An 11,918-nucleotide genomic window follows, 5' to 3' on the forward strand; every position below is an offset into this window, starting at 1 on the left:
CTAGGATCCAACACAATATTCTACAATTTGGAAGAGGGATGCCGTAATCCAAACTGCAGAACATTTGAAGGTGGGTAAATGACGATTTACCAATTTTCACCATGAATAACGAAAAATGAAAATTAGGTTTTAAATGAATTGAAACTCCTAGATATTTTGAGATTCATCGAACTTTTCAATGGCATGTTTAATCTCGATTATGCCCTTCAAGTTTGTGACTGGGATGTCGAGGATCACAAACAAGGTGTGAATAACCATGCAAATGTATTTGGTGCCCCCAATGTTACAGTCACCTAATCAATGTGTCGGTTAGCCATACACACTCCATTGATCTATGACAAACATAGAGTCACCCTTTGCCCCCTTCGCTAGACCCATATTAGTGTGTCGGTTAACCACACACGCTCCACTAACGTCTTGGCAAGGGTACAAAGTGTAATTTCATGGAATAGCATCATTTTCACATTTTTCCTAAAGTAACTAAGATTTGGGAATTTATAAAAGTGTTTGGTTACTTCGTATTTCATTATACTTATAATGGAAGGTTGTGTCCTATCCTACCCGTTCGGCTAACGACCCTCCACTAGTCAAGGGTGCGGTGGGTAAGAGTGGATACCCAATGGCGGTCATTTTATAAACTGCTTCCTTAAACACCCCTTATAGACCAGCTTCGTGAATGAGGCCTACTAACGGTAAGACTGACATTTACTCATACATATATAATATTAAACTTTTAATTTATATAGTATAAGGGTGTATTTTATACTTTTAAAATACTAGGTGGTTTAATCAATTAATAAATTAGACTTTTAATTTGATTAACTTAAACCATATAATTATGGATTTATTAATTATCTCTTTTAATTAAACTCTTAATTAAATTAATAAAACCATAAGGGTTTAATTTGAACTTTTCAAAATACTAGGGTTCTAGAATTTAATATTTCAAAATTAATACCTTTTAGTTGAATTTTAAATTCCAAAACTTGAGGACAAATTTTAAAACCTTTCAAAATTTTTGGGTTTAACTATTTAAATTTCAAAAACAAAACTTTTAAGTTCAAATTTAAACTATAAAACCTAAAGGGTGTAAATTGAAACTTTTTAAACTTACTAGGTCAAATACTTGACTAATAATAATCCTATATTATCCATATTTAACCAAATTTATTAACTTTGATAAGGATAACCATTCCAAACTTAAAAAATCGAATTTTGGCAAGAAAAACGAGTTTTGGAAGTAATCCTCAACAAAATCTGGCCAGAAAATCGAAAATCCCGGCTCCAGACCCCTGGACTCGTCGAGTCCATGCATGGACTCGGCGAGTCAGCCAGTCAGAAGCCAAAAATTTCGATTTTCTTGATCTATGGTGGTTCACTTTTGCATCTATTCACTAGAAAACAACCGGTCTCTGATACCATTGTTGGGTTATGAGCATTACATAATTCTTATGGTGTACATGCAACCCTAATTGCTTTGATCTAGGTTTTCTACTATGAACACAACAACATTGAATACCAAAGCATAAACCCTAGATCTAACATGCTATTATAGAAATTGACATAAGATTAGGGTTAGAAACATTACCTTGATTGTTATGTAGCAATAACAATCACAATCCTTCTTGATCTTGACTTCTGGAAGCTTAGTGCCTCAAATGTTGCACCTCTAATGGAGTCATAAACACCACTAGAAACAAGATGACTTAGGAGAAAGAGGAGGCATAAAATCGTCCAGGGTTCCCTCTAGGTTTCCAGTGGCGATTTTAGGATGCCTGGGGTATCCTTATATAGTTGAGGAATTAGGGTTTTACTCAAAGGCCTTATCTGGTTGCTTAGGCTCTAAGCAGCCCACAAGATCCTTCCAGAATCTCCCTTTGGACGAAATCTTATGGGCTATCCATAAGGATTTCGTCCAACCCCTTTCCAAGGGTTCCTCAGCCCAAAATGCAATTATCTTATAATTACAATATTAGTCCCACAAGTTTAATTAATCTCTTTTGACCACAAAATTAAGTATAGATTAATTCTTGATCAATATTAATTAAACAATATGATTTATCTTTTAATATATTATTCATATAATATATTAATAAATCATAATTAATCCTCTTTCTCCTTAATTCATCCTATCAGTTGCTATGGTGAAGGCAACCCAAAAGGACCATGCTCACAATCAGGTCAAGTACATACCAAAATAGTTATGGGCTTAGACACCTAATCCAACAGTATAATGGGTACAGTAGGTTCAACCCTATTAAGCAACATTTGTCTCATCTCCTCCCTTTGTTCGGCCATTATAGCCCAAATTATTGCTTGGACTCCTGTTATCGTGATTGGCTCGGGTGCAGCTGCTACCTCTGGTGCACATTCAATCACTTGTGGCTCAGGCTGCATGTTTCCATTAGCGTTTTTTAATCCGCTGCAAGTTCTCACCATGTCGATCTATACTCCTAAGCAGATGTTCAGTGTACAGTGATGAGGATTAAGATAGGGAAAGATTTATTTACGATAGGCATATAAATCTCCTTATTACTATGAAAAGTTACATGTCAATTCTAATACCGTAATTAGACGTTTAGAAAACTGAACACATAAAGTTTCCAGATACGGTCGGCAAAAGACCATAAATCTGATCAAATAATAGCATTATAAAGCATATAAGGCATTTTATAGCTATACATAAATCATTTAGCACATAAAAGCAATTTAGGCATCTTTCCTAAAATAAGCTAGTGCTCATGTCTATTTAGGTATATTTTCTAAATATAGCAGACACTCATCTCACATTCATCACTTAGCATTCTAAGTTTAAGTATAGAAATCCTATAAATTCCTAGTTCGCTTAAACTAATGCTCTGATACCAACTGTGACATCCCCAATTTCACGACCATAAAAGACCGATTTGTTTATGCTTTATTTAAAAATCAGAGTAACTTTGAAGAATAATGTCGCAAAATTTGTTCCCAAAATATGATAAAAATATTATCAAATCATTTCCAAAGAAATGTATTTTAATTTTATTAAAAACGATGGGATGTCATTGTCAATACAATACATAAGCATAAACGGAAAATAACACAGGCCTTACAACATCTATTATTCTACTGGCCTATAATCCATAATTCTCTTATTTGTTCATCACACATGTGCTCTTGTGCCACTACCTGTAATACAAGAAACTGAGTGGTTCAGGCTTGGGAGCTTGGTGAGCACATAGGTTCTCAACCCATAATAAATAAGTTCTTTAATTTCATCAAATCATTCAACTCGATTACCCTTTCCCGTTATCCTCACTTTTTGTCCCTAAAGCATCTAATTTAAGGGACCTAGCCTAAGTATTATCTTCTGGTTTGACAATAATGCTTAGGGGATTCCTCAGCAATATATTCCAGTAAGGAAACCATGAGGGGGATGGAGTACACCTGGTGAACACGTCGCTCAAAAACACCTACAGGTTACGAGCCTGCCAACGTTCCACTGGATTGTCTAGAATAGTCTGTGGTCGTCATCTATACTCTGTTAGATGATTGGATCAGCTTTATCATCAAGGCCTCTCATCATTTGTTTAATCTTTCATCATCTATATCATCTACCCACCTTTACCCAACATAATTATAGGTATAAAATACATATACAGTTTAAATCGAGTAGAACATGTATAAATCGTTCATATACCATAGATATCAGGAACATAGATAATAGGCACATATAGCATGTAATTTATATTAAATACTTAATATCTATGTGTAAGATGAAAGTAACTATGCACTCACTTGTTAAAGTGACGACTCGAAATTCGGGCAGCGTTTCGCTTCTAGCAACTGTCTTTTCCTTTGACGTAACCTAGTGTCATTATCACTAATTCGTAGTCTAATATTTATTGTGACTAATTATTAGTCTAGATTCATAACTAGTTCAAAGTCTACTTCAAGATCTATCAAGTAAGTAACAATCAGGTAGGATCATATCGGAGGTATGGTCCATTTGGTATATGAAGTATACTGTTTGGAAATCCCACTTTAAACACTTCATTAAATCCAACCTAGACATCATCCCTCTACGTAGATCAATCGGTATAACGACTTAGAATCACTGCTAAATCTTGTTTATAGGTTCATAATAACGATAATGAACTTAAACATAAGTTATACTTAAAAATACGGTAAGCATAACTCAACTTACAAGTGGTTTAGCGAGAAACCGGACACTGCGCGGGCAGAACTTTTGGGTCGAAAGCTCTTCTTCTCGAGGCTTTCTGGCGCTCCGGGCTTCATTAGTAACACCTAGGGGGTGCTAGATAAAAGCTTATAGGCTTTGGGGGTGTTTACGAGAGAGTTGGTTGAAGAGGTGTGAAGAAAAGAGTGAAAAACGCCATCTATTTATAAGCTGGAGGAATTACGTACGCGGGGCGTACTGTAACGTCCGTGTTTCTAGGCTAGGCATTAATGATGATGTAATAGTCTAGGTCAACCTTTGTAATTTTTTTTGAAATAATAAGATTTCTTATTTGAGTATTATGTGTTTTATACTAAATTATTATGATTTACTAAGTTAAGGATAAAAATAAGCATCGAAAATAAATATTAGATGAAGCTGATATCTATGAAGAAAGTTGTAGTGGTTGAAACAAAGATTCCAGAGATATAAAGAATACCGAAATCCGAGTTATAACGAAGAAATTATGATATGTCGTAGTTTCGCGACAGAACCGGCACGACGCTGTGTGACGTAAAAATTGAATTTACGATAAAGTGCTTTGTAGCATTAGTGATTTAAACGAAAGTATTAGTGTTCATTAAACCGAGAGCGTGCATAAAAAGAACGCCCAAATCTAACTTCGTATGACGAAGTTATGATTTTTCTAAGTTTCGGCTTAGCAGTATGCAGCCCGAAACTCGAATTTTAGATCGAGTGATTTTTAGCCGAAACAACCTAAACAATAATCGAAGATCTTGTTGATAGTAGTTCAACGGTAAAAAGACAGACGAAAACGGACGTCGGGTGAAGAAGTTATGAATTTTTAACGGACTTTTCCTGTCCCAGCCCGTTAAAAATATAATTTTAAAAATAAATTCAAAATTAGCCAACGGAGTCTAAACGAAAGTTGTAGAGCATAATCTCACCTACGCGTGGATATAAAGAACGTCAAAAACGGAACTTGTATGCGAAAGATATGGATTTTTGAAGTACTAGGCACAAACTTCGAGGTTGATCCGAAGGAGTACGCCCAACATACATAAAGATTACGCTCAGTGTACTTCGCACGTATTCGATCCGAAGTCAGCCATGTCGCCTTTTCTTCGCATGCGACACGTAGCTCGCAAAGTTGACACGTCCGGAGCCACGTATCACGGTACGCCCAGCGTACCGAAGTACGCCCAGCGTAGTGGCTCGCAAGGCAGTACGCTCCGCCTACTGAAGAATTACGCCCTGCGTAATGCCAGGCTTCGATTACTATAAATAGAAAGCCAGGCTTCCCGATTTTTTTTACAAAATTTTACTCTCTAAACTCTCTCAAAATATCCAAACACCCCCCGAAGCCTCGTGAACACCCTAACACCCAAAGCAAGCCCGGAGTCTCGAAGTCTCCAAAAAAAAGAGTTTTTCGAGCCGAAACTCTGCCCGCGTGAATCCCGGTTTTTTTGAGAAAACACCCTGGTTTCATCGAAAAAGATTGTTTTAAAGGACGAAGTGATGTCCAATCACCGTCTTATAAGGTGAGTGTATAGTCACTTTCATCTTACACATAGATATAAGTATTTTCAATAAAATACGTGTTATGTGTAAATATATTGTTTGTTTATTTTAGATGGGAGTTGAATAGATGTTTTATACAAGTTTTAAACTGTATATGTATTTTTATCTACAAATATGTTGGGTAAAACATGGGTAGATGAAATAGTTGATGTGTGTTAAAAAGATGAGAGGCCTCCATGTTGTTGTTGTTGTTGTTGTCATCTAGCGGAGTATAGATGACAACCACAGACCTTTCTAGACAGTCCAGTGGAACGTTAGCAGGCTCGTAACCTGTAGGTGTTTTTGAACTATGTGTTCATTAGATGTCTTTGAACTATGTGTTCATTAGGTGATTTTGAACTATGTGTTCATTGGGTGTTTTTGAACTATGTGTTCATCAGGTATCATGTACAAAGTTCTTCTTTTTTACACTATTGTGTGTCAGGGCACGGGAGTACTTTATTAGTATTTCCTCTCACGAAGTAATCGTTTCTTTTATGAAGTGATCGGACGAGCTTCATGTGTCAGCGTTTCCTTTCACGAAGTAATTGAGGGAACTTCGTAGACTGCCTAATAAAGTGAGTCGGTAATAGACCACTAGTAGGTATGTCTGATGTTATATTGACGGATAGGGTGAGTCTGGGGGTAAAATACCTCATGGTGTCAGACCACTGCTAGGCACAGTTATCTAGATAACTACCCCTGACTTAACTGTCTTGTGGTTTTTTTTTTTACGAACGGAGGTTCGTGGTGAAACTTATTCCATTCCCCTCATTTGATGTCTTTATTGATCCCCATTTGCTGTCAGGAAATTTCCAAAGCAGCGTCGTCAGTTTGTTGTTCATATTGATCCTTTAGGCTAGATCTCGTAAGATCATTGTATAGGATCAGTACGTGGGTATCGACGGGATGGGATAGATTGTTTTAGAGATATGATATATTTGTGTTAATAATAATAGTGGTTTTGCAGGTTTGAGATATACATTATTATTACATTGTGGGGAACTAGGTGTTCATTAAGTATTTTTGAACGGAGTGTTCACCAGGTATTTTGATTTAAGTGTTCACCAGTTGTAATCTAAATATCCTGGTAGCTGCGCCTAATGGATAATATTGGCAGCTGTGCCTAATAGAGAACATTGGCAGCTGTGCTATTGGCAACGATGGACTTTGTGCCTATACCATAGGACAATCCTTTGGAATGAATGAGTGAATGCTAAAGGATTATTAGGGTGGAACTTTAATAAACTGCAGAAGTATCCCTTAAGCAGTATTGTTAACCCAATGATGATCCTTAGGCCAGGTGATGTGCCTAATAGAGAACATTGGCAGTTGTGTTATTGGCAACGATGGACTTTGTGCCTATACCTTAGGACAATCCTTTGGAATGAATGAGTGAATGATAAAGGATTCTTAGGGTGGAACTTTAAGAAACTGCAGAAGTATCCCTTAAGTAGTATTGTTACCCCGATGATGATCCTTAGGCTAGGTCCCTTATGATAGGTGTTTAGGGACGTAAAGTGAGGATAACGGGAACGGGTAATCAGGGTTATTGTTGATTGATGAAATTAATAAATTTATTGTTGGTTGATGAAAATTAATAAATTTATTTATTGTGGGTTGAAAACCCTATATGCTCACCAGGCTTCCAAGCCTGACCCACTCAGCTTTTCTATATCACAGGTAGTGGAACAAGAGCATAGTTGGACGATGACGAGGGATTTTGGATTATAGGCCAGTAGATATAAATAAATGTTATAAGGCCTATATGGTACTGCTTATGCTTTTGGTCTGTATCGGAACATGACATCCCGAGGTTTTATAATACAATGAAAATTCATATCTTTAAGAAATGCTTTGACAAATTTTTATCATATTTTGTTTTGGGGACAAATTCCGCAACACCTTTTGAAATATTACTCTGATTTTATTTTAAAAAGCATAAACGAAATCAGTCTTTTCTGGCCGAGAAAATGGGAATGTCACACGTACTCACTAGCTACGTTGGGCATACACAAGCTACGTTGGTTGTACTGAGGCCACGTGCCGTGATCAGGTGCCAAGTCGTGGGGAAGAAGGTGTGGCATCTTGTCACGTGTCACTCGTTGGTTAATCCAAAAATTAATTATCTTCTAAAATCTGTAACTTTCGCATACAAGCTCCGTTTTTTATGTTCTTTATATCCACGTGTAGGTATCGACGTGATCTACAAATTTCATTTAGACTCTGTCGGCTATTTTTTGATATTATTTTTAAAGTTATATTTTAACAGGCTTAGACAGTTAAAGTTCGTTAAAAATTCATTACTTTGTCATCCAACGTCCGATTTCGACTGTCTTTATATCGTTGAGCTCCTATTAATGAGATCTTCAATTCTCGTTTAGATTGTGTCTGCTAATAATCGATCGATCTAAAATTCAATTTTCGGGTTGTATACTGCTACGCTGAATCTTAGAGAAATCATAACTTCCTCTAACGAAGTCAGATTTGGACGTTATTTATATGCACGCTCTTGGTTTAATGTCTACTACGACTTTTTTTAGATCGCTAAGGCGAAAAATTATTTCGTCAAAAATTTACTTTTTACGATAGGCAGAGGCGTGCCGATTTAATCGCGAAACTTCGACGAGTCATAACTTCTTCGTTATAAGTCGGATTTTAGTGTTCCTTATATCTCCGGAATCCTTGTTACAACTACTTCAACTTTCTTTAAACATATTGGGTCTAATTGTTATTTTATTTTATACGCGTATTTTATGACTATTTTATTATATCGTTATAAGCACGTATATTGCACATAAATCATATAAATCACATAATACTCAAATAATTCTTCTTCATTACATAAAATAGGTTACAATTGTTGACCCTAACTATTACATCATCATAATAATGCTTAGCCAGAGACGCGGGCGTTACAAAGAATTTCTTTGAGGTATCCTTTGCCTAAGCGGTAGCTGATCTCCTTTTTAAGAGCTAAGCAATCTTCTGTGATATGACCAAAGACTTCATGGTACGCACACCATTTGGATTTGTCTTTCCAAGTGCCAGATTTTTCTCCCTTTCTTGGCCATCTTGCTTTGTCTCCAAGGTCCTGCATATCAAATAGTATACTTGAAATATATACAGAAAAGCAATAGTCAGTAATCTTAGGAAATTCTTCTTCGTCTCCTTCATCTTCAAGGGCATTAACCCTATGATGATCAGGTTTGGAATATGGTTTTGACTTATAGGATATTTGGTCCGAGGATTCGGCCTTCCCATTGGGGTGATCGTTTGAGCTTGGTGGGTTGCTCCTATTTTGGATCTCCTTGTCTTCTTCGAGCCTTATGAACCTTAGTGCTTTGCTCCTAACTTCGTCCATCCTTTTTCATGGAGTCATTACGAGGTCTTCGTAGAAAGGAGAGTCCTTCTTTAAGCCCATTTTAAAGGCTTCAACTATAGTTGCCATGTCAATGTTGGGGATACTCAGAGCTTCCTTGCCAAACCTGTTCACAAAGGTCCTAAGGGATTCCTTAGGATCTTGAACCACTCCATAAAGATCACTAGTGATCTTTTCGAATGTTCTGCTATAAGAAAATTGATTGTTAAATAAATTAACTAAGTGAGAAAACGAAGTAATAGAGTAAGGAGGAACATTAAGAAGCCATTTTAAAACTGATCTTATGAGGGTTGTACCAAAACCCTTGCACATGCAGGCTTCCTTTAAGTGTGTGGGAATGGAGATGATCTCCATTCTTTCCCTGTACTGTGCCACATGCTCCTCAGGATCTGTAGTCCCATCATAAGGCTTCATGTTGGAGGTTTGGAAGCACTTTGGGACTTCGGTATCAGCTATTGTCGGGACAAATCTTGATATCCTATGGATTGTGGGGGATGCTTTCGGTATAGGTTGGACCACTCCGAGCACGCTCGAGATCATTCGCCGTAATTGTTGAAGTTCCTTAGCCATGATCGGGCTTAAACTTGTATTAAGGTCCATAGAGTTAATGTTAAAAGCATTATCATTTACGAAGTTACCAGGATCCTTAGTATTTGGCGTAAGGGATGTCTCATTGGGATCCTGAGTCATGTGAGTTCGCTCGTCATGAGTAGCATCCCAGACAGGAGAGGATGTTGGTACTGAGGATCCTTTCTCCTGACGATTTCCGGAGGATCCCACGCTGTCAAAGTTTAGGATCCTGGGTTGCAGGATTGAGGGTGCAACTTCCTGAGGTTTGCGGATCTTTGTCCTCATTCTTTCCACTTCCTTGAGCACCGTCCTGTTATCCTATTGTTGCTGAGTCACCTGTTGTTCCAGCCTCCTCATCATGGAAAAATGCTCGTTGTTGGAGACAAGTACCAGAGGATCCTGGGATCCTAGAGTAGTGATTGGAGGAGTGTTTTTCTTCGGAACATCAGGAGTCTTTTTGGGACCTCCAGCTGGAGGTGGCGGAAGGTTTTTGGAGGAAATGGGTGGAATTGAGGAAGAATACAGGGTTAATTGTGTAGACATGATTTTCCGAAAGGTTTTGAACACCACGGCCCCACGGTGGTCACCAATTTGTTTTGGTCAAAAATTACACAAGTGAAACTCAACCAAATTGAATGAGAGGTTGTGTTGTTTAGGGTAAAGCAAGTACAAGATGATGATCAAAGTGACATAAGTGGTTTACAACGAAAGCCCTTGATCCTTGATAGGATCTCCGACACAAAACCTTGGGAGGTGATAATGATCACCTACCTCGATGATTTTATTGATTAAAAATGTTGATTACAGAGATGAATATGTAAATGTAAATACAAGTATCGTAATTGAGCTAATCGTGTCCATAGTGTGATGAATACATGTGTTATATATAGTCTAATGCTAATAACAATAAGTCTGATATTTCCCGGATCCTCCGAGAATCAGCATATGAACGTTGTTTGACTTGGTATTCCGAGTCTTTTGCCTGGTCAAGATGATTCTTCGTTGAGAATAAGTCTTTAGTCGACTATTTATGCACATGTGAGAAAAATAAAGAAGAATATAATTGTTATAGTTGTTAGGAAAATAAATGATAATAATCAGGATCCTGGAGTATGTTTACGGATCCTGAGGCTTTGGAAATATTGAGGATCCTGAATATAATTATGGGATCCTGGCCCTAATAGTTAGTAAGTTACCAAAAGCTCCTGGTGGAAAGGTCTTCATGCTAGTAATGACAGATTATTTTTCAAAATGAATAGAATTCGCAGTCTTTGTTCAAATACGAGACAAAGAGGTAGTCTCATTTATCAAATGTAATATCCTGACCAGGTTCGGGATGCCTGCCGAGATCATATGCGACAATGGATCCCAATTCATAAGCAAAAGGACTAGAGACTTTTGCACAAGTTGGGGAATTAAAATGATAATGTCCATTCCTGTTCATCCTCAAGCTAATGGTCAAGTTGAATCCAATAATAAAATTATAGTCAAAAATTTGAAAAAAAGATTAGACGAGAAGAAAGAAAGATGGGTAGAGGAACTTCCTTTCGTCATATGGGCGGATATGACCACTTCAAAAATAGCCACTGGCCAAAATCCATACTCCTTGGTGTTTGGGACAGAATTCGTAATCCATACTGAAGTGGTGATCCTAACGGCAAGATACCAATTACAGAATCAAGAGAACAACGATAGGATCCTAGCCCAGGATCTTGACATTATCGATGAACTCAAGGATCTTGCTAGGATTCGCATTGCTGCTCATCAGTATAGGATCACTAAAGCATACAATAAGAACATTAAATTAAGAAGATTCCAAATAAGTGATGTGGTCCTTAGGAAGGCATTCCAAAATACAAAGGGTCCCAATGCAGGTAAATTGGCACCTAAATAGGAATGACCATATCTTATCGATTCAGAAGCAGGAAAGGGTGCATATTGGCAAGCTACCCTTGAAGGAAATGTCTTAATGATATTCATCTAAAAGCATTCTTCATGTAAGTAGTATTAATCATTTTCCAACAAACTCAAGTTACACACTCTCTACCCATTACTTTTATCTAATTCTTTCATTTAATTTTTTAAAGACCTCTTATTTCTGAACATATGTTAAGATCCTAAAGTTTAAATCTAAGTTTTATAACATTGTCATGTTATCCTAAGTTGGGATCCTCCCCAGTAAAAATTCTAAGGTTTATAACATTATCATGTTATCCTAAGTTGGGA

General features: G+C 37.1%; 1 protein-coding gene across 1 annotated transcript; it reads left to right on the plus strand.

Moving 5' to 3' along the window:
* The first annotated feature begins 11,118 nt into the window (after positions 1-11,118).
* On the plus strand, positions 11,119-11,586 carry LOC145112876 (uncharacterized). The gene has a single exon (XM_079048993.1). The coding sequence runs from the start codon at positions 11,119-11,121 to the stop codon at positions 11,584-11,586; it is 468 nt and encodes a 155-aa protein (XP_078905119.1).
* The last annotated feature ends 332 nt before the right edge of the window (positions 11,587-11,918 follow it).

The sequence above is a fragment of the Lactuca virosa genome, chromosome 5, assembly GCF_052849685.1.
Source record: "Lactuca virosa cultivar CGN04683 chromosome 5, Lactuca_virosa_CGN04683_v6, whole genome shotgun sequence".
In the NCBI taxonomy this organism is placed as follows: Eukaryota; Viridiplantae; Streptophyta; class Magnoliopsida; order Asterales; family Asteraceae; genus Lactuca; species Lactuca virosa.

Coding starts and splice junctions, on each gene's coding strand:
- LOC145112876 (XM_079048993.1), top strand. CDS start 11,119: ATGTCCATTCCTGTTCATCCTCAAGCTAATGGTCAAGTTGAATCCAAT.